At 52.1% G+C, this 21,489-nt stretch overlaps 9 protein-coding genes across 9 annotated transcripts; 4 read left to right on the forward strand and 5 right to left on the reverse strand.

The window, feature by feature from the left end:
- Positions 1-123: 123 nt before the first annotated feature.
- On the forward strand, positions 124-558 carry AKAW2_11110S (uncharacterized protein; the record flags this gene model as incomplete). Its single annotated transcript, XM_041682000.1, has 1 exon — positions 124-558. The coding sequence occupies one exon, from the start codon at positions 124-126 to the stop codon at positions 556-558; it is 435 nt and encodes a 144-aa protein (XP_041537829.1).
- A 115-nt stretch (positions 559-673) lies between these two features.
- Positions 674-1,922, forward strand: AKAW2_11111S (uncharacterized protein; the record flags this gene model as incomplete). The annotated part of the gene is made up of 2 exons (XM_041682012.1): positions 674-1,069; positions 1,134-1,922. The coding sequence occupies 2 exons, from the start codon at positions 674-676 to the stop codon at positions 1,920-1,922; spliced, it is 1,185 nt and encodes a 394-aa protein (XP_041537830.1).
- A 55-nt stretch (positions 1,923-1,977) lies between these two features.
- AKAW2_11109A (uncharacterized protein) lies at positions 1,978-4,440 on the reverse strand (the record flags this gene model as incomplete). The annotated part of the gene is made up of 5 exons (XM_041682023.1): positions 1,978-2,554; positions 2,608-3,802; positions 3,856-4,145; positions 4,211-4,338; positions 4,393-4,440. 5 exons carry the CDS (start codon positions 4,438-4,440, stop codon positions 1,978-1,980), a joined length of 2,238 nt encoding a protein of 745 aa, XP_041537831.1.
- A 586-nt stretch (positions 4,441-5,026) lies between these two features.
- On the reverse strand, positions 5,027-6,751 carry AKAW2_11112A (carboxylesterase/lipase family protein; the record flags this gene model as incomplete). The annotated part of the gene is made up of 1 exon (XM_041682034.1): positions 5,027-6,751. The coding sequence occupies one exon, from the start codon at positions 6,749-6,751 to the stop codon at positions 5,027-5,029; it is 1,725 nt and encodes a 574-aa protein (XP_041537832.1).
- Positions 6,752-8,203: 1,452 nt separating this feature from the next.
- On the forward strand, positions 8,204-8,746 carry MOCS2 (molybdopterin synthase catalytic subunit; the record flags this gene model as incomplete). Its single annotated transcript, XM_041682045.1, has 1 exon — positions 8,204-8,746. The coding sequence occupies one exon, from the start codon at positions 8,204-8,206 to the stop codon at positions 8,744-8,746; it is 543 nt and encodes a 180-aa protein (XP_041537833.1).
- Positions 8,747-8,889: 143 nt separating this feature from the next.
- Positions 8,890-9,957, reverse strand: SCO1 (SCO family protein; the record flags this gene model as incomplete). The annotated part of the gene is made up of 3 exons (XM_041682056.1): positions 8,890-9,011; positions 9,082-9,406; positions 9,487-9,957. The coding sequence occupies 3 exons, from the start codon at positions 9,955-9,957 to the stop codon at positions 8,890-8,892; spliced, it is 918 nt and encodes a 305-aa protein (XP_041537834.1).
- Positions 9,958-10,606: 649 nt separating this feature from the next.
- AKAW2_11115A (uncharacterized protein) lies at positions 10,607-12,331 on the reverse strand (the record flags this gene model as incomplete). Its single annotated transcript, XM_041682067.1, has 1 exon — positions 10,607-12,331. One exon carries the CDS (start codon positions 12,329-12,331, stop codon positions 10,607-10,609), a length of 1,725 nt encoding a protein of 574 aa, XP_041537835.1.
- A 4,869-nt stretch (positions 12,332-17,200) lies between these two features.
- On the forward strand, positions 17,201-18,895 carry AKAW2_11116S (uncharacterized protein; the record flags this gene model as incomplete). Its single annotated transcript, XM_041682078.1, has 1 exon — positions 17,201-18,895. The coding sequence occupies one exon, from the start codon at positions 17,201-17,203 to the stop codon at positions 18,893-18,895; it is 1,695 nt and encodes a 564-aa protein (XP_041537836.1).
- A 1,767-nt stretch (positions 18,896-20,662) lies between these two features.
- On the reverse strand, positions 20,663-21,328 carry YAE1 (Yae1 family protein; the record flags this gene model as incomplete). Its single annotated transcript, XM_041682089.1, has 1 exon — positions 20,663-21,328. The coding sequence occupies one exon, from the start codon at positions 21,326-21,328 to the stop codon at positions 20,663-20,665; it is 666 nt and encodes a 221-aa protein (XP_041537837.1).
- Positions 21,329-21,489: the final 161 nt, after the last annotated feature.

Consider the following 21,489-nt stretch of genomic DNA (forward strand, 5'->3'; position numbering starts at 1 on the left):
GACAGCTAACGCAAGGGTTAGTGTCGCGTCGCTGTGTTGTCTTCTTCATTCTATCGTGAAATATATTTCTTATCTACTTCTTTTACCCATACTTTGATAATATCGTCATAAGTCTAATCAACAATGACACTGGCCCACGAAACCGTTCCCGGTACGGAGGTATACGGACCCGGCACTTTCATCGACAAGACTGTGCTTCCAGTGCCTGTAGACGCTCGTCGGGTGTTTGAGCTTCTCGCCTCTCGAACCCCTGGGTTTACCCAAAACAAAGCACTATGGGATACCGTCCACTTCGAAGGACGACCTGAGCCTATGGTTCAAGGTCCAATCAAATCACCCGTCATGGCAGCTGCGCTTCATGCCATGGGAGGCGTAGTGGCTAATGAGCTCCTTGAGCTGCGTGATGGGAATCCCGCGACAGAGAATAGTGTGACAGTCAATACTGACCATGCAGGCATTTGGCTCGGATCTGTGTTCACCACGTACATTAATGGTTCCGATGTATCCACCCTGGCACGGTCGGGGAAGTTTGAGTTCACTCTTCGAACGGAATTATGAACAAGGCTTCGGCAAGGGGATAGCAAGTCGGGCAACTGCTATTTACCAAACAAAGGATCCCAAAGTGTGGTATCAGCTTCATGGTTCACTCGATGCAAACGCTGCTCTTCGGACAATGGGAATCAACCCTGATGTGACTTTCAGCACACCCCAACAATACTATGACTATATCCAAGGGCATATCATTAAGTGGTCTCCCGATGAACTTGAAATGCACAACGTGCGCCATGGCCTGTGTGGAAGCATCTGCTACTCTCCGGAGGGCTGGAGGAAGACGGAGTTTGGTAAACGCCTGTCCAGACACCCCTTGGTCAATGTGACGGCCGAGACATATGCAAAGCGTACACCTCCAATCCCTCTAGTCAAGGGTCTATCTGACAAGCGGCCACTTGCCGGGATTAATGTCCTGGAGATGGTACGTATCATTGCTGGACCGCAGATCGGCGTTACCTTGGCATCCTACGGGGCGGACGTGATCCGTGTGAATTGTAGCAGATTAGTTGACCTTAATGTATGTTTTTCCTTGCTCCCGTTGTTGTTGTGTAAAAGCCTTCTAACAGAAGCTTGGGTTCTAGGTACTCCAGCTCACACTAAATGCGGGAAAGCGGACTATTGACCTCGATATCACCAAGCCGGAAGACATGGAACGACTGCAAGAGCTTCTTGCAGATGTTGATATTTTCATCCAAGGGTTCCGAATGGGTTCCTTGGAGCGTAAAGGGCTGGGGCTCCGCAACATGCTGGAGATAGCAGCTAAAAGGAACAAGGGAATCATCTATGTCGACGAGAACTGTTACGGTCCAGATGGCCCGTTCCACGAGCGTCCTGGTTGGCAGCAGATCGGAGATGCGGCATCTGGAAGTGAATATGTAATGGGCCGATCACAGGGCTATGAGGAAGGAAAGAGTGTATTGCCGCCACTCCCTGTGTCTGATATGATAACGGGAATTGTCGGTGCGGTTGGCGCCATGATTGCGGTAAAGAGACGGGCAGTTGAAGGCGGCTCATATCACATCACTAGCTCCCTGGTTGCTGCTGATGCAGTTGCATTGGAGAAGGAAGTAGGATTATACCCCCCTGAGGTGGTACGAGACACGGTCGAACGATTTGGGTTCAAGGAGATTACTCCTGATCAGTACGTTTCCGAAGTTCTGATCCCGGTCATTGACGGCTGGAAAAGAGGATTGCCTCATGATTTGGATGAGGACTCGAGATTCATGACGACATTCAATGAGCCAGGACCTTGGGGCCGCCAGACTCTCTTGAAGCCTGTTGCAAAATTAGGTGTTGAGGAGTCGACGCCAAGGTGGACTTCTCCTCCGGTCCCGCACTGCCATCATGATAGGAACATCAATTGGCTTTGAGTATAATTCGGGATATGGATATTTGTATATATTTTCTGTGTCAAGCAATCACGTCTCAAGTATCTGGCATATTGGCCTCGGGTATATCCACTCCCGGAACGACCGGAAACGAAGGCGCACCTGAAACAAGATCCTGCCAGTTCCAAAATGGTGGTAGGGACCACTGCCAGTTAGCGGCCTGATCAATGTCGTTGAAAGGCCCCAGAAAACCAATATCTGGGTAGGGCCCCTGCGGCATCACATTCGTAAACTGAGCGCTTCCCATATTTGCCGCAGAAGTGCTACTAAAAGGAGTCGGTAACGCGTCGGAAATATTAGAGGCTGTGGTTTGATTGATCCCAAGGCTAGATATACTAGGCCTGTCATTTTCGTTATTTTGCATAATTGCTGGATGGTGGTTGCGGGCAGGTTGCGCCGTCAAGAAGGCCCTCCTAGCAGAACGCTCTAAGTCAGAGCACATGCCCAATACAAAGTCGACGTATGTATTAGGCTCCTCGGAAGAAGTACATGTGAGAAATTTAATAACATCCTGGACCATTGAAAGATCGTCCCCAGCATCTGAATGTGCAGGTTGTGCGAGTATCCTTAAGGCAAGAGGCACACATGCTGCCGCTGGAAAGTAAATGATGTTCCTTCAGAGATCAAGGTCAGCGTAAGCCCCTTGGAGACGTCGATAAGTACTCACCACTTGTAGGTAGATCCGAGCGAAGGTACGTGTGATAGTAGAGCCAATGCCGAACGTGCTGCATCGAGTGAGCGTGAAACTATTGGCGCAATATTCTCGTCCGTTCCCTGCCTAGACCGCTCGATAGCGTTTGCTTGAAACACACACACCTGATAAAGGTTTGAGTAACAACAATTATATGCGAAATGTAATCGAAGGACATGTTGCAGGAAATAAGTTGGTTTACAGGTAAATCTGCGCTGGGGTTGAAGCCTCGAATGTAAGGTCTTCTTCCAGCTCAACAACGCGTCTTCACAAGACTTTATTCTCTCAATAATATCATCACTCGACTCTCGACGAACAGTCACCGTGTAAAGCTTCCTATAAACAAGCCGCTGAATCTGAGCTAGTTGAGCAAGGAGACGGAAGTAATTCATTCTAGTACCGTCAATCGTTAGTATGCCTCTGCCGTCAGGTGGGTTTTCTGTCGGTAAGTGCGTATCATAGTCTTCGAAATCCTGGACCGGTGGGCGGCCCACCCGGATGGAAATGTCTGAGTCAAGTATGAAAGCGATCCAGTACACTCTTCGCCTGTGCTCCGCCTCGGGTGAAGCTCCAGAGCCATTTTCTCTATGCAGTCCTATTGACTGAGCCAGACGCATTGCTGCTGCCGCGAACATAAGAAGGGCTTGTGGGTTAGGTGTACCCTGAAAATAAAGCGCCAGACCTAGGAGGCCCTGCACGGCGGCAATGTCAGTGTTTTGGAGGAAGACGTCAACGACAGCGTTCAAGGCATTCTTAACATGTCCCAACGACTTTTTCCAGTTGTCGCTAGCATCAGAAGATGCATGCGCCCTTTCTCTGTATGATATGGCCAGAGCAATGTTGAGAGAGATCCACCATGACGCACTATTATCGGGATTCCATGAGTATTGTCTGTCGACGGACTTCATGAACGAGGCCTCCTCAAAAAGAGGAAGTGCTTGGTTAAAGGTTGTAAAGTACTCTCGCACTAGCTGGACAGTTGTGTCCTTACATGGTAGAGGTTCGAAAATGCGCCGTTCAAGGCCATCTCGAAGAATTTGAGGAATCCAGCTTGAAAGTTGCCATGGATTAGCACTTCTTTGAGGTGCGCGTCGCCAGACCCCAGTATCTGGCTGTGCCTCTAGCCGATTTAATTCGGCATTTGTCAGTGCAGAAAATGCAGACGAAGCCCCTAAGCTCTATCAATAACTGGGGCGCAAATCAGACGACGATGTTGCGACCTACCAAAATAGCGCATTTTCCCGTCCTGTGCGTCGATGACAATGGATTGATCGTTCTCGGTGGGAGGGTGAGGACCCTTGTCAGATGGTACCTGAGGCATTCCAGGGATTTTGTCTCCGTCTGTCGGGTCTTCTGGCTCCTCGTAATTAGTATTGCTCTCGACTGACGAGCCCGGCGAAGTTGAACGTCGGGTATTCTCCACGCCTCGCTGGATTTGAGTTCCAGATCTCGTCAAACTCTCCAATTGCTCCTGCATTTTTTCAATTCGCTTCTCTAGCTGTTCAACATATGTCCTACTCCCATCAGTCATCTGCTATAAATGGTAGCTATTTCTTGGGTAGGAGAGCCTAGCACTTACCGACTCTCGCGTTTCCGGCGGTCCATGACATCTTGATACCCGCAAGATAGATTGAATGCGTGGCAAGGTGAACAAATAGGTCGCTTTCCATCACATTTGACCTTTTTACGCCGACAGGTATTACACGCCTTAGGTGTACCAATTAGCTGGTTACTATATAGTTTGAGATTGAACGAACTCACTTTAGCTCGCCGGACGATGTTGGTTGTAGATGATTGCGTTTTGTTCATCTCTCCTCGACGTTTAGTGAGAATAATGGACTCAAACCGGAGCGCAAAACCTTATATACAAGCAATGCGGATTAGCAAGCGAAACGTATAGATTGTCGCAGATTTGAACATCCAGTGTTCAGTGGATATACTGATTAGTTGACGCAAGATCGCGCCGTTGGCTGCCGGTCTGGTAGACTAACCAAGGCTCACTAGTGCCGGTGAGCTTACTGTACAGGTGCGGATTAAAGATGTTCCTGACGGGCCACCAGAAGTGTATGTCAGGGTTGCTGCAACAGGACGTAACTAGATCAGACGACGACAAGGGATGATAGATTATACTATGCTGAATCCTCGCCTTACGCGACATGCAGGCATCCGCTACCTCTGATCGCTATGTACACCTTTTCATCCAAAACTAGTAGTATCACTTTTACGAGAAAATTTGCAGTCTCCGCAAGGCCTGTTCCCGTGAACATAAATATATATCCGATGAAAGATTGCCCTCGAAGCAAATCATATTTCGCCTAACTATGTAACAAACAAGTCCGGAGCCCGCCCATGTACCGTTGCGGCAGATCCGAGTCTTGACACCAGCTTAGCTCGCTCAATACACCGGCCAATTACTGAACCACTTGTTCATGAAAGACCGCTTCTCGGCGGAAGCCACCAAGACTGGCTCCCAAGCATCGCCTAATTCCATCACCACTGGCTCAGCAGCATCGTTGGCCGGCCAGTTGGGCAGCTCTGGGCCATTGGGATTCCCAGAGCGCAGAAAGTTTACCCAATAGTCGGACAGCCGGTCGGCGATTGCATAGTCCTCAGGCTTCCAAGGCTTGTCAGTCGCATACAAGTTGTTGAACGCATAGTTGATTTCACTCATGTGGTACGCGCCCTCATCCTGGCCTGGGGGAGCATGGGTCCAGTAATAGGTGTAGGTGCTGACAGTGCTGTTGCCCGAGGTGTTGCGCGCGACTCCGGCCTGATACTCATTGGCCCACTGCCAGAGGGAGATGCGGGTCTGGTCCTGATAGAAGGTATTGCTGGCGGCATCGGCGCTGCTGTTACTGTTCCCTGCAGGATATAGTCGGAAGAACTCAGCGGCCAGGCCGACGCTGCCAAACTCGTACTGATTCTGGCGCGTATAGCTCTCGACCGTCATTCCGGGGTTCGGGGTCGCACCATTTTCATCTCGGTTTCCGCCAGTCAGAACCGCAGCGATTGTATGATTACCCTGTTGCAGCATCTCCTGGTAGGTAGCTGGGAGTACGTAGCCGTCCAGGACGGGACGGAACAGCGGGGGCTCCATATAGACCGAGTTGTTGGCAAAGACCGTATTCACGTAGGTAACGTCACTCGCGTCGGCGCCGGCCAGAAAGACCTCGACTGGCGCGGCACGGGCTGCGGCAATCCCTGAGAGGTTGAGGCTGGTGAGATACGCAGTCCCCTGCGCCTCCGCGACGGCGAGATGGCGGTACCCCTCGGCCACACTCCCAATCAGGGGGTTGGAAGGGTAAGTGGCTCCGCTCTCAGCAATCACCTGCTCGAAAAGCCCGTCTGCAAGCGGACTATTGAGATGATCGAGCACAGCAGCGGCGCCTGCTGACTGGCCGCCAATAGTAATGCGGGTTGGATCGCCCCCGAAGGCGGCGATATTCTCGTTCGTCCAGTGCAGCGCCGCCTGCTGGTCAACTAAGCCGTAATTGCCTGAGGTCCCGCTCGACGAGTTCTGGCTGAGTTCCGGGTGGGCTAAAAAGCCCAGCGCGCCCAGTCGATAATTGACGGTCACAACCACGACCCCCTTGGCGGCTAGACCGGCCCCATCGTACAGGGCCTGGCTGCTCGAACCCGAGCCAAAGCGGCCCCCGTAGAACCAGACATAGACTGGAAGCTTGCTGCTGGACGAGGCGGGTACCACGCCGATCCCGGTTTCCGTGTTATTTTGCACGTCGTTGAGGGTGGCCGTGTCGGGAGTCCAGATGTTAAGATACAAGCAGTCCTCGCTATAATAGCTCGACCCGGGCTGGGGACAGTCTGGGGCAAACTCAGTAGCGTCACGGACACCCGTCCATCCGCTGACATGTTGCGGATGACGCCAACGATAAGCTCCAGTCGGGGCGGAAGCAAAGGGGATTGCCTTGAAGTTATAGACCGAAGAGATATATTGTGATCTATTGCCCTGCACCGTGCTCTCGTATGTGTCGATATAGACGGTGGGTGACTGCACTGGAGCGGCTGATGAGCTCGATGTGCTTTTCGACTGGGTCCTCGTGCCGATAACGCGGCCATATGCGGCACTGGCCAGCAAGGGGCCCCAAATCAGGAGCTTCATTGCTTTGAATCACGATGGTTGAAACCCAATTGTCAATTGAAGTTGGCCGGGGTGATGCAAGCTTTTTTTATATTCCCCATTGCTTTTCACGCCCCTCGTCCCCCAACTCCATTTGCTCTAAGATCTGCTTTCCCCTTTCCCCACTTTTCCCCAAGATTGAGCTTTGCTGCTCCGCAATATCCTTCCTTTCATGCGGGAAACACGGGTGCCCCTACGGACATCGGATAACGGAGATGGTGCGAAGTCCGACATTATCCCCGTACACGTCCTACTCGCCTCTTGCCCTGGCTGCACTTTGCATACCCCCTTTGTATGGCAAGCACTGTTCAGTTCAGATGCCAGTTGATCAAGATATATTATTCCACCGTCGAAGGCCTGGCGGTAAATTAGAGAAGGCCTGACAGTGTTTTGAACGCGTGAGGTTTATCGGGACATGCTGACCCTTTAGTGCAGGACGGCTCCGCGTGCTTGTTTCATCTCCACCGGCAAGGAAACAGACGAGTTGCATAAGATAAGCATAGACCCTATTGGGCCGTGCCCGACATCGGGGGATAGTCTTTCTTCGCTTTCCCATTTGCACTGCGGCCTGCAAAGTAATGGATGGACCTGCGACAGAAAAGGCTTAACCCCGCATTTGATCACGCGGTCAAGCCGGCTGAAAGCTCAGCTCCGTCCATAATTGCGAGACCAGCGGAGCAGGGCATGCCCTGAATTAATGTCCCTCTAGCCCAGAAGAGCAACATAGCATGTTAATCCCTATTTAGGAGGATTCCTTGGGACGGACAATGTTACTTTACTGCAAGTCGGGCAATCGATGCACTCACGCCGTCAACCATGTCTAAATGACAGCGGGCTGAGATTGACAACAGCTCTGTCGTCCCCCACAGATCCCCTCCTATCCGGGTTTGGGTGCAACACGACAGTGTGGAGGACAGTGCTCAAGGATAAGTTAATATATGATGAAATAATGTGGGGAATTGAATGAATGGATGTAGTAGACGGAGCTTATATGAATTAATTACACATTATATGCATTCTGCCGGCATTAAATACCAAGAAAACATTATGTCCGACAGCCGCTAACCGCTTCTGTAGCCCGTTTGCGCCTGTAAAGCCGAGCTGTGTTCACCGCCTTCCATCAGGGACCAGCTCCCCGCAGCATCTTCGGCGGGAGATAAGGCACGCCCGCTATCTAACATCCCAAAGCTGCTGGCACATTTCGCGTTCACATTCTCATTCTGTATGGCATTCCAAGCGCCCTTTCCTGAGTCTCACCGCATTGGCTGCATCGACTTACGCTAACCCTCTCCATTATATCCCTCAAGTCAGCATCCACCTCGGAAACACCATCCGCTCCCCACAAGCGGAACAATACAGTCACAACTGGAGCCCATCACCCTCAATATATCCCACACAAGAACCCCTCGCATTTATATCAAATCAACACGCACAATGTCCTCCACAACACCAACCACCCAAACCGACCAAATACCACCCCACCTCGACCCCCAAACCTACCCCCGCACAACCACAAACCCCACCCTGAACACCCACATCACGCTAACCTACCACCCCCTCGATCCCACAAGCGCACTAACCAAGATCTCCTCCCCCAACGCCGGCGCAAACGTCCTCTTCCTCGGTACGACACGCAACTCCTTCGAAGACCGCCCCGTCGCGCAACTAAGCTACACCGCATACCCGCCTCTCGCGCTGAAGACGTTATCGAAGATCGCGGAGGACGCGGTGACGAAACATGAGCTGCTTGGTGTTGTGATTGGGCATCGGCTCGGAGACGTGCCGATTGGAGAGAGTAGCATTGTGATTGCGGTTAGTGCGGGACATCGCGGCGCGGCGTGGAGGGCTGGTGAGGAGGTGTTGGAGCTGTGTAAGGAGAAAGCAGAGATCTGGAAGAAAGAGGTGTTTGTGGATGGGCAGGGGGAGTGGAGGGCAAATAGGGATCGGGATGCGGAGGGGAAGTTAGTGCAGGGGTGAAACGGGATATATAAGTCAGTAGGTGAGTGGTCAAGAGAATCAAAGGTGACGGGTGGAGAATGCTAATTGACAGTCTTATTTTACAATCACAGAGTAGGGTATTGTCTATGATACATATCGAGGCAGGTAGAGACCATCACCACTTAGTCCTTCTTAAGGGGCTTGCCCTCGCGCTTCCAGTCATTGATATGTTCCATGATCGTCCTCGTGGCCGACTCCGGCGTATCCTGACGACCGATGCACTCGACGAAGTCGTTATCGGGATCTGTCAAACAAACAAAAGTCAGCTTCAGCTTCCCCCTAGCTGCAGAAAGCGAAAGAAAAAAAGAGCATACCCATCAGATAGAAATAGATGCTATGATCGACCAAATAATCCTCCCCAGGCTTAATATCTCTCGGGGTACTGAAATACACCCGATACTGCTTGCAAACATGCTTAACCTCATCATACGTTCCCGTCAACCCAATAATATCAGGATGGAACTCCTTCAAATAAGCGCGCAGCACTTCAGGCGTATCTCTGGCAGGGTCACAAGTAATAAACACAGGCAAGAAAACATTCTCGCCCTTCGTAGCCTCCTTCACCTTATCAATAATCTCGGCCATCTTGTCCAACTCGTCGGGGCAGATATCAGGGCAGTGAGTGAATCCAAAATACACCTAACCCCCCAAAACCATGAACAAATTAGCCTCAATCCCAACCCCATAAAAAAAAAAGAAGGTAAGGAAGGAATACTCACAAAACTATACCTCCCCTTCAAATCCTCCGCCGTAAACTCCTTCCCATCCAAATCCTTCAACGTAAACGGTCCTCCAACCTTCGGCTTCCCAACCCCCTTACTCATCTCCGCAATGCGCTTCCTCTCCAAACGCTCCTTCTCAACCCGGAAATAAATAATCATACCACCACCCGTCAAAACGAACAGCAGCGCCGCCTTCCACGAGAACGGACCCGTCGAGTTCCGCGCCTTCAATTGGCCCATTGTGCGCGCGCGAAGACAAGCCGGAGAGGTCGAAAAAGAGCGGCGGAGTAGTAGTCCTGCATTGTTGTTGCTGCTGCTGCTGCTACTGCGGCTATTGACGTTGGTTGCTGCTCTGAGGTTCGCGGAGAAGAGACCGGTCGTCTTTGCGGCGGTGTGTTCGATTGGGGATAGGGCAGAGCGAGAGGTCCGCGTGAGGATCCGGCTCATGGATCTCATTGTTGATGCCATTGTTGTTGTTGTTTTTGGCCGCGATGGGGAGGGGGAGGGCTGGTGCACGGAGTTTTCTGGCGTTTGAGGTAGGTGTGGTTTTCGGAGTCCGCGGCGGAGGTTTGGGATGTTCGAGACAGCTCGGTCCGGAGGATTGGTTTTCTGGATAGGGTTTAGTGTGTGCGCCTTAGGCATAAGATGATTACTTCCGTGTCACGTGTATTTTGGTGCGGGCTAATGGGTTATAGGACTTTTTCGATTCATCTATAGAATTGGATGTAAACCACACGTAGGGCTCTATATCCATAGTTTGAGAAGACATTAAGAGTTGTAAAATTACAAATATTACACCCGACCTCCTGTCCAATGACGCCGGACCTGTCCAATGCACTGCGTGAGGGGAGCAGTCGTACATGCTTGCTATGCAATTTATTGCTCGCCGGGAAGTATGGTCGCCAAAGGAACAAGGGCACGCAGGTTGATATAATGGAACAGTAAAGTAGAAAAATAGAGAAACCGATGAAGCAAAAACGACAGGTGGTATTTTGACACGGTTCGTGGCGTAAAGACAATGCGAGACTTGGTATAAACGAAAAGAAGTGAAGCAAATGCATCTTTTGCCCCCGAAGGTTGTTGAAAGATGGTATGTACGGAGGAAGTCGGGAGTAGTTCACTGTACACTTCGACTGGCTAAGCTGGCCCGACTGGGAGTCGTCCGTGGTTCCTCTTCTTCGATTACATCGCTGAGGCGCGTAGGATGACGATGGCGCGGGGTTACGGACTCCCAACCTGTCCCTACACCCCATCCCGAGCCGCTATAATCGACAGACTGGGTGTAGCCTCCATAGAGAGGTCCGGATGTTGTGGGCATAGAACTGGGTGGGTATCCGCCTTCCTCTACTGACCCATGCTCATACTCGTCGCTCGCTTCGGACATGGCAGGTTGGTAAGCAGTTGACTGGCCCTGCGGGTTGCGGCGGTAGCTGCTGCCGGCCTCTTCTTCTCCTTGCTCGCTACTAGCAATGCTGGGGCCGTAGGAGCGGTCATCATTCTCAGACGTTGGCCGAGCTGGATATGCGGCACCCTGCTCATAGAAATGTCCAGGATATTGTCTCTGAGCTTCCGGAGATGATGATGGAGGTTCCTGGATGGGCCTATGCCCTTCCACAAAAGGATCGGTGCCGGTTGGGGATGCAGGAGTTTCATAGTATTGACCTTCCGTCACCGCTGTGGTTCTCGCGGCGCTCTCACCACTTGCGTATGGGCTTTCTCGGGTTGGCGGGCGATTGGTATTATGCCGACTGGCGGGGCCTGGGATCATCGGTACGACCTGTACGCCTCCGACTAATGTAGGTTCTCCATTCCGGAGGGATGTAGTGCGGTCGCGTTCTTCTTGTTCGCGCCGACCCAATTCTTCCCATGCGCGGCGGGCCTCGTCTTTGGAAATTTGCAACTCACGGCGCATTTCTTTCAGCAGCTCTTCGGCGCGTGACTTGTCGCTCTCTGCTTTCTGCAGTGAAGTGAGAGCATCAGACCGGGCTTGTCTCTCAGTCCTAACCTGCCTCTCTAGTTCCGCTAACAACTCTTTCGAGCGTTCTTGTTCAGCACGAGTGTCAAAGAACCAACGCTGGAACTTCCGCTCCGATGAGGCCCGCAGGCGTTGCAACTCGACAACAGCATGGAAGAGGTTGGCTCCAGCGGCAGAAAGGTCCGTCACCTGGCGCGCCATTTGTTGATTAAGAGGATCGCGCTCGAGCGCTTCATTATTCTGCTCCAGCTTGCGGATCCAGTAACCAGTCAAACCCTCCCAGTGGGACGAGAGTGTTTCCCATCGTTCGAAGGCGTGAGGAAACGGAATTCTACGAGATTGTTGTTGGGCTTGGGAACTTGGCTGTTCAGACGCCGCCTGAGCTGCCTGCTTGGACCACCCGGCAGAGCTCTGCGGGGCAGCCTGAGGCTGTTGAGATGCACTAGGCTGCCCAGCCGAGGTAGTCGGCCTCAGCGGTCCATGTGCACCACCAGTTCCAGGGATAGACGCAGAGGCTTGAGGCTCTGGTCGTTTCGTGGTTGTGGAAGACCGCTCTGGGATTTGCGTCCTTCGTTGCGAGTTTCTGTCACCGGCAACGCCAGCAGCATAAGCTGGACCGGGCCTATTCTGCTCCTGTTGCTGTCTGCGCTCGATCTCATCCTGCTCCCTATCCCTCGCCTCCTGCTCTGCTTTCTTGCGAGCCTCTCGATCCCGACGTTGCCTCATGATATCCGTGGGCGTCCGCAAACCACTTGCAGGGTGTGGGTTGACAGGGACCGGGCCTTGAGTGGCGCGAGTAGATCCATTCTGAGTACGGCCATTGGCTCCAAAGCCTGACGGACCGGGGGCACCCGCGACGTCAGACATGGGCGCATTCACTTCTTCCCAGTCTACCGTAAACGGAATTGGTTTGCGAAGTGCTTCCTCCAAGGTCCAGAGAATAGCAGACGCGGTGCGCGGGGAGATACTGGTTGTCCTATGGGGCCAGTACGATTCACCTGGTCGCCGGGAGGATTCCTCTTCCGAGTCGGCCTCGTCGTCGTCTTCTTCGGTTTGCGCCTCAGACAGTGCTGGACGCAGAGCAGCGAGACCACTTTGGTGTTCCGAAACGGGTCGCACGACCACCGGTATAGTCTGTTCTACCTGAGATGGCCTTCCGGAACCATATACGGACGGAGGTCGCTGGGAAAGTCTGGCTGTTCTCCGCAATGAACGAGTGCTGCCGACAGCGCTCGAGGGTCGAAGTGACGGATGATGGGTAGAGTCAGGAAGGACACGGGAAGCAGCCTGCTGCTGGCGTTGCGGTGAAAGGGTCGTAAATGTTGTAGGGTCGTTAACGTCGTAGGTCTCGTCAAAGTCGGCGCGATTGCGATGAGACACCGCTGAAGATGGAGGATGCTGAAACGGGATATGCGACGACAACGTGGGTGCGAATTGGGATTCGGCCCTCACAGAATGGGACCAGGAACGAGAGCCCTGCAACCAGACGTGGGTTTTGACAGCGTGTCAGGAGAAATATGCACAGCTCCAGCAGTATCTCAGTATCTAGCACTATCCAGCACACAAGATGAACCCGCCGCTGTGTATGTCCGATGGGTTAGCACAAAGAATGCTGCACAGTGGGTATTTTCATTCGAAACACGACAGAATACAGAATAGTAATGGGGCGCGTGGAAGCAGTTCAGAGCGAGCCACGCAGATTGAGGGTGAGAGGGGACTTTGAAGGCAGTGGCTGGTCGAATAGGGAGACGCCGTCGCAGAATTACGATGGCTGGGAAATCGGGAAGACAGTTGCAGCGACGGGATCTTACCTGTACCAGGAAGCGCCCTGCAGACCGCAACGAGCACCGCTAGAGGCTCGTAGCAGTCATGGAGCAGAGCAAGAAAGCCCAATGGCTCCCGCGGAGGATTCAAGGCCGGGTAGCAGCGGTCTGAGTTGTATGAACAACAGCTAACTGTGAGGCGGGCGACGGAGGGTGGAAAAGGAAGGGAAATTGGAACGGGAAAAGATCGGGAAAATCGACGAGGAGCGCGTTGTCAGTCACGCCGGGCACCCAAAAAAAAAATAAAAAATCCACCCTCCCGATCGATGAAATAGACTGATTCTCTGGATCTGCACTACCACCCCCAACTGCACCGAATTCAGTCTCTGATGTTCGCCGCAGGCACTTAAGAAGGATGGTTGACCCGCCGATGGCCGAGATTCACAACACTGCAGGCCAAGATAATTCTTACCACACGCCTTTTCTTCCCACCTTCAATGTACAAAAGGTCGCACAGATAGACTACGATGATTCAGATGGCCCGTTGGTTGGACAACAAACTAATTGTCTACCCAAGGTGAATCAATTGGTTTTTATTTAGGCAATTCATGTCTCTCTTTGTCTTCCGAAGCCCTGTTGCCTCATCAAGTTATAGCAATGAAATCATCCATCGAACGAATTTCCTAGTCGTTCGCTCTCCCCCTCCACTAGAGATAGACACTGTGCTTCACAGTACTCTAAGATGATGATATCAAACCCACTCCATATGTATTGCATCATGGCCCCGTCGGAAAAGACATATATATAGAAACCAACGCTAGTCCAAGCTTCGTCGTATTAATGGCCCAATCCCTAGCGGGTGTGCTGGCAATTCCTGATTGGGGTTCAACTTAGTTCCACGCCATGATTAGGTAGCTGCCAACTAGCACCGCCATGTACCTGGCCGGTGGCCCAGGTACTGAATCAGGTCTCTGGCAGACTTTCGGTAGTTCAGGCCGTCATTTCTTGCTGGAGAAGCCTCTCGATCTCGAAGCCTAAAGGAAAGAGGCCCCTTGATGATCTGTGCTAGAGTTTTTCAGAGCCTGGATACGGCCAGGGCCGGCTGTCGAATCAACTCCACTCTGGGTCCATCTATAAGCACAGACCCAGTGGTGATGACGATGGAGCGTTGGCTTATTCCTCCACGGTCGCACAATAAGCGGTACAACCACACGGAAAATATATCAACAAGGGTTTCTCGGAAGGGGAGTAAGTAAATGTGATGAATCAGTTCTGTCTCGTTTCCTACGAGACCAGAGTAATTGCTGAACCAGGGCGCCTTCGTGGGGAGGGGCTAGAGGTTCTATAAAACAGGATTTCGGCGTTGATCGTGGGGTCCAGGTGCAATTTCAGCCTCTTGGTGGAAATTGGACCTGTGAACACTCGGGGTTATAGCTGAAGGGTTAGATTTTGCAAAAGGACGAGCCATAGGCAAGGGCCTTCTGAGTCGGGTATTAATTGAGTTCAAGGGAGGCAATCCGTCCGACCCGGTTTCAGACCTGTCGAGATTCCTTGCAGTAAGTCTCACCACTCTAACAAAACAGCCACTCTTGACTAGAATAGTTACATAACGTTTTCTCGGCCTTCGGTAATGCTTGAATAACATTCAAATCCGTTTATACATCCAATTCATGATGTTTCGGCAATGATTCAGAAGTCCAGCGGGGAGACAATCCAAGGACAAGGCAAATAGTGACTGTTATTGCCTGAGCACAAGTAGTCAGCTGAGCTTGATCCCATGCAAGTAAACGAATACTAGCTGCTCAATGATGCGTCAGGATCGTGCGCCTTCATCCCGAATTACCCGTGAAGAAGCATCAATAAACTATGCAAAAGAACTCCGGGAGGCGTCGATAATTATGACTGGCAAGAAACGTTGGCGATTCTGCGTTAACATCCATAAGGGGAAACTAGAGCCAGCTTAAAGACCTGCCCTATTACACCTACAATGGCCTACACACAAAACATTTCTCACTACACCGAATTGGTGTGCAAAATGACCCCAATGCATACCCGGCGGAGCAGTTGTGGGAGAGATGCATGAGTAAATGCAAAACCGCATCGTCATGCACAGGTCCGGGAATGCGGGCCATGCAACTTCGTGCTTCCCCGACGGTCTAGATGTCTGCTAAATTTGTACGACAAAGTCTCGTAAAGCCACACTGTCAGTCACTCGAGCCGCCACAGGCCCGAGGCCAGAGTGGCCTTACTCAAAGTAAACACAAATAGGCATGATGCGATCAGTGATCAGTCTAGACGAAACGAGGGCAAGGTATAGATGGATTGACAGAAGATGCTTTGCCAGGCAGACAGGAAAGATACGGCGTGGTTGAGTTTCCAATGACATGCTATGGGGCGGTTTTACTCTTGTGGTGAGGGTAACGGTTTGCAAGGACGATTGCTGCCGATAGATGCACATTATGCCAAACCCTAATCTCAGACGAAAGAAACCACTTTCACCGACTTCAGGTTCAGAAACTGGCTGGTTCAAGGACAGGAGCTAGGGAGTCTATTGCGGTAAAAAGAGCCAATATTCTGCACACCTCACAGCAAGGACTTGGGTATGTACCAAGTCCAGCAGAGCGGCAAGCCAGCCGTTTCGGAGAATAAATGCGTGGGGGGCAAGACCTTCTTATACCCAGACAACCACCTCTTCGAAAACGACTAAACTCAATCGATCAATTACACCGGAAAGATCTCCGGCCTTCCAATGCCTGAACTACAGTATCCGCAGCAACCTGGAATTCTGGAATGCGGGTCGTGGCATGATCTTTGTATAGCCAATTGCCAAAGACCAGTTGCGTCAGATGGGATCTGCTCCGAACTTGAGCTCTGGCACTGAAAAACTATGTCGGAAACTTCGACTAAGAAGATAGTTTCTTTGACAGTCTGGTCTAATTATCGCTCGAGGTTAATGAGCGGAAGAATGACCCGCAACAAAGAGATGGGAGGTCACGGATGACAAGGCCAGACCCAAAGATCGGCTGCCGATCGGCCACCAGAGCCGTGGTTGAGTCCGGCATGTCCTGCCTCTACTATCCGCGACCACCTCTCTACTGCTTCCTTCTTTGAGACCAGGTTCCTGGGAACAGACCCCAGCCTGTATCCACGGCTCTGGAATTGCCGGCATAATTCAGAACAGTGTCTACGCAGGTTCCTCGAAATCTCACTGACAGCAAAGGCAGGCCTCATTCAACAAGGGCCTGTGGTATCGCTAGCCGCGCTTACTAGCGGGACAATCATGCAGGACCGGTCGACTGTATGCATGCAGGCCCTATTTTTGCGCTGCCAAACCTGAACATTGGGAGTAGATAGCGGATGATAATGGAGGCACGCCCCTGGACCTCAGCTGACAAGCCCACAATGCTTTCGAATCGCAACGCTGCAGAGAGCGATTGTTGACGTTATACCATTCTCAGGCCGAGTCTGAAACTCCAGGGAAACTGCACAAGGTTATAATGCCGAGTCAGAAAACCAGGACCCCGCGTCAACAAAGTTGCGGATCGGGATTCCGGGGCCTCCCTTGCTCCAGCGTCTATGGTCTGCCGCCTTGCTGCACATCCCCATCCCTACCGAAGGAGACCATGTAAGGTCTGATAGGTCCTCAGAGTCAGTGCGCTCGGACATTCGAGCTTTGTTTACGCCTTTCTGCATTGGCATGCGCCGGGGCTCCTCCCCGACCTAGCCACCATCCAGCAATGGGGCTGCCCTAGGCCAGGATAGGCATCACTGTTATTTTTGGGGAAGAGATGTATAAACATATCCCCTCCGCCCTTGACCCTTTCTTCGTTTCTGGCCATCCTCATTCCTTCGTTTGTACCTAGTCTCTCCTTTGAACCTGTATGAACTGCATCCGTCCCTTTCATTTCTCATGAAGTTTCTGCGTGTCTGAATGCACCACAACAAATTCACACCGGCGTCATAATCATAGCCCATGGCTGACGGATATCATCGGCCTCCCGGCGATTCCAACGCCTTTCATAGCTGCCGGAACCGATCACAGACTGCAAGCATTCTGCCCACAGCTACGCCGCCTAGGAAGCGGGCATCATCATTCTATACTGTTAGAGGGCCAGAGATTGTTGACGAGTCGACACCTGATCCATTCTACCTGGAGCATACTCCAGGAGGCGCCTCGCCCTGGGGCAATCGTCGACCAGGTAGTCGCGATGTGAGAGGCAGTGAAGAAGGTAACCCGTATTCAATGATATCCTCGGTGTATTCCAAAGACATTCCCTTTGCTGTCACTGCACGCGGTGAATCTGCGAGATTGCGATCCAACAACAACCGATCTACCCTGTCTGTGGTCGAGCTAGAACATCAACTTGGTCTTCAGCAAGTTGCATCATCCCGTCCGTGGGGAACAGCCTCTGGACATCACGACCACAGTTCGTTCAGCTCAGTGCAGACCGAAGCTACACCAGATTTGACACCAAGCAGCTCCTTCTCATCCAATTACTCTGCTCCCATCTATCCTGACAACTCCCTCCCCGCGGTAGAGTCTCTGCCAGTGCACCCCCCTCCCATCCCGCCCAGTCCTAGGCACAACGTATATCCTTACTCGTCCACTCCCTTGAACCAGTCGCAAGTAACTTTGTGTACACAGCCCTCCACGCCTATACGACAAGGACGACCGCATACAGCGACGCCCAACGCGTCGTCGGACACCCTGGTCATGCACCAAGGAGACAGTCACGATCCTCCCTCCCATCGTGGGAAGCCATTGCCATCTTTACCTAATGGAGCCCGGAATGGCATTGCCCATAGCGGCAGGAAGGGGCCCCCTCCACCAATCCGGCCTCCTATTGCTCCGTCAATGATCTCTCCCCCGTCTCGCATCAACCCCGTGACTATGGAGCCACACGCCACTCATTTTGAGAAAGCCATGTTCATACCTTCAAATGATTGTCCGAGTCCTGTCCCTAGTCCCAGTCCAGGGTCGCCCTTGCTTGAACGCTATCCCACCGCCAGCTCAGCGCGTGATCGTCCATCCACCTCAGCGTCACGACCAGCTTACTGCGAACAGTCAGTCTGGGAATCCGATTCGGACACCGAGTCGGTCGATCCCAAGTCGCTGTCCAAGAAGCCAATGGACAAGTTGAAGAAGGTTCGCAGTCGAGTGCATCTCAGGGTAGCCAAGTCGGCGCCAAAGCTTCAACCTCCGCAGACACCCAACAGTCAGCACAGCAATCATTTGGAGAAGTTTTCGTCCATGCCCGATCAGCCCCCAGAGGATCTCTGCCCGTCTCCCGCGCGAAAAACCGTCAAGGCGCGGTCACGAGAGGCTCTGCGGCCAGCGGCTGAGACCTTGCGACTGGTTGCCCCATCTACGACTTCTCTAGTACCACCGCAGTCCAGACGCGGCAGCGGTCAAGCGCGCACCATTGACATTGACCGAACAACTGCAGCTGCAATGCAAGCGAAGTCACGACGTCGACCCCGGTCTGACTCAAAGAAGTCACTTTCCCCGGAGCGTGAAAAAGTGTGCACCCTCTGTCGCGAAGAGCGATCCGACAAGGCCATCCTGTCCCTGGCACGACCTCCACTCTATAAACGGGTGTGGGAGTCATTGCGTGTGCTGGGCTGTCATGGCGACATTACACCTCCTCGGTCCCGCAGACCCATGTAGTTATTCCCGATCCTTTTTACTTTCTCATTCCTGTTCGAAAACAAAAAGTCCTATACGGCGTTAAATGATGTACGGCTATTTGCTACGATCTACCAAAAACCACCCTTACGGCCCTGTCCGACGATACTGAATGGATCGCCATGATTGATCTAATGTTTATGACGCTGAACGCAAAAACGACCCGCCAAAATCCCTACCGGCGGATGATGACAATCCAACATATATATGATGGATGCGCGGCACCATCCATGCCCATGTCCAATCAATGACCTGACGAGACGAATATCCCCTGAGATGGAAATCTCACCGGTAGTCTCGAAACGATGCAATGCAATGCGAACGCGCTGCGATGATTCATGTAACGATGAGGCAACGAACGAACTGATTACGATAGTTGGTCTCATACCACTCTTTTTTCTCACTTACTTACTGATTTATGCTGATGCCTGTCTGTATTTGTGTCCATCATGACACCCATTTCCTTGTCTGTCTGTCTATCTATCTATCTATCTACTGTCACTCGTTCCTAACCACCCAACACTCGCTCACTACCCACTATTGCTTGCAATTGCCCGCACGGGCGCGCCTGTCACTCACTCCATACTACATCAATTACTGAGCTCTTCTCATACTATACCATAAACATACATACCATATACAATAACAAAGAAAACCACATTCACCACACCCAATGAATACCCATTCCTCACCGTAGCCATCCATCCATCCATCCATACCTCATGAATTGACCGACACCATGTCCTCTTTCCCAATACGAACAAACCAAAACAAACGGGAACCACAAAGGCCCAGATTCCTACCCTACTGGAAAGAATTCTTCATCGGCATGTGTGGGGTTTTTCCAGCGAGGGGTTCCGAAGTGAAATTTCACTCGGTCCCTGGTTTATTCATCCCTTGGAGCAAGCAATGCGATGCGGCCGCGGACTAGCTCGGCTTACTAGGGATGGGATGTCCATCCATCCATCCCTTGAAGAAATGAGGGATGATCTGGCTACTAACTGATTTTTTTTCATCTGTGAAAGTGCGTGAGTGAACTCGCATCATAAAACCGGTTTTGGGTGGATTCGATTTTGTTAGTTTAGTACTTTTGTGAAATCAGGTTGAATGGTTGGTTGGTTGGTTGGTTGATTTGGGTCTTGTGCATAAGGTTTTTGTCTATCGTATCTAGCTAGGAACTTTCTTTGTATAGATGGATGGATAGGTAGGTAGGTAGGTTAGGCTTAGTGGTGGCTTGGAATGAACACCACTCATTATTTCAAACAATTTCTAACACCATGTAGATAATTAATAGATAGTATCTGTCTTTTGCGGCACAACGACATACACTCAACGTAGTCATCAACATTCAGCGTGAATCTAACCACCACCCAGCCCATAGCTGCACAAACGCTATGCAAGCAAAGTCCCCTCCGTACCTTGCAGCCACGTCCCGTCTCGACCATCCGGCCATCCTGTCCTGCCGTCCCGACAGCAGCAGGGGGAGGAGCCAGCCAGGTAGCCATCCCGAGACCAGACCCCGACGTATGTATGCAGTGCTTCGAGACTGCATACAAGCCAAGACTGCCTGCCGGTAAACAAGCAAGCAAAGCAGGGAAATTCCTGCTGCTGGGTCTCCTGGAAAAATAATCCAGGCTAGGCTGACATCGCCCCGATCCTCTAGTTGAATCCCGACAGCCGCAAGGGCCCGCCAGGAAACAAAAATGAGAGGTGAGAGAAGGATAAAAAGTACCATCCACAATCACCCATTCAGCTCTCCTCCACATCCACCTCCTTGTCTTCAGCAGCAGCAGCAGTAGTATCCTTCATCTCCAACGCATCCATATTCTCCTCCCACCTCGGCACCCTCACTTTCTCCTCCCACTTCGCTATCGCCCCCTCACCCTGTCTCCCCAATCTAATCTCAGCTTTCTCCCCCTCCGAAATCTCCCTCTCACTGATCCCCTCGAATACCTTTCGCACATCCAACTCCTTGACGGCTTGTTGGTACAACGCTTGTATCTCCGCACGCTTGGCCTGGCGTTCCTCGTCGGTAATTGTAGGAGGAGTAGTAGTAGGAGTGGCGGTGCCATTGGTGCTGGTAGCACCCTTCCGACCACCCGCCGAAGGCAGCTTCTTCACCACGGCTTTCTGGCTCTCGTCGTACCCGCGTAGCACGCCCTCGAGAATACCGAGGATCGTACCGGCGCGCATGCCGAGTTGGGCGCCGATGGGGAAACCGGCGTCGAAACCAGCTTGGACATGGGAGGTTTTGGAGGCGCTGATGCCGTCGCGGTAACCGGCTGTGACGTGTTGGCGGCGGAGGGAGGGGAGGTCGGAGGGTTCGGTGGTGGTGGTGGTGCTGGGAGGGTGGGGATGGGAGTGGTGGGTTGTGGGTGGGGGGGAGGAGCCGAAGATGTCGTCGAGGGTAGACATGCTGGTTTGTAGTTTATTGATTGTAGAGGTGTAATTTGTGATTTGTTTGTATATGTAGACTGATGAGTGGTAATGGTGGTGTTGGCGTTGGTGTTTGGAGAAAATTTGGGCGGGGAAGTGATGAGATGAGATGATCGGCTGGCGGGGTGGGTCGGGGTTGG

Source organism: Aspergillus luchuensis, chromosome 1 (assembly GCF_016861625.1).
Source record: "Aspergillus luchuensis IFO 4308 DNA, chromosome 1, nearly complete sequence".
Classification (NCBI taxonomy): Eukaryota; Fungi; Ascomycota; class Eurotiomycetes; order Eurotiales; family Aspergillaceae; genus Aspergillus; species Aspergillus luchuensis.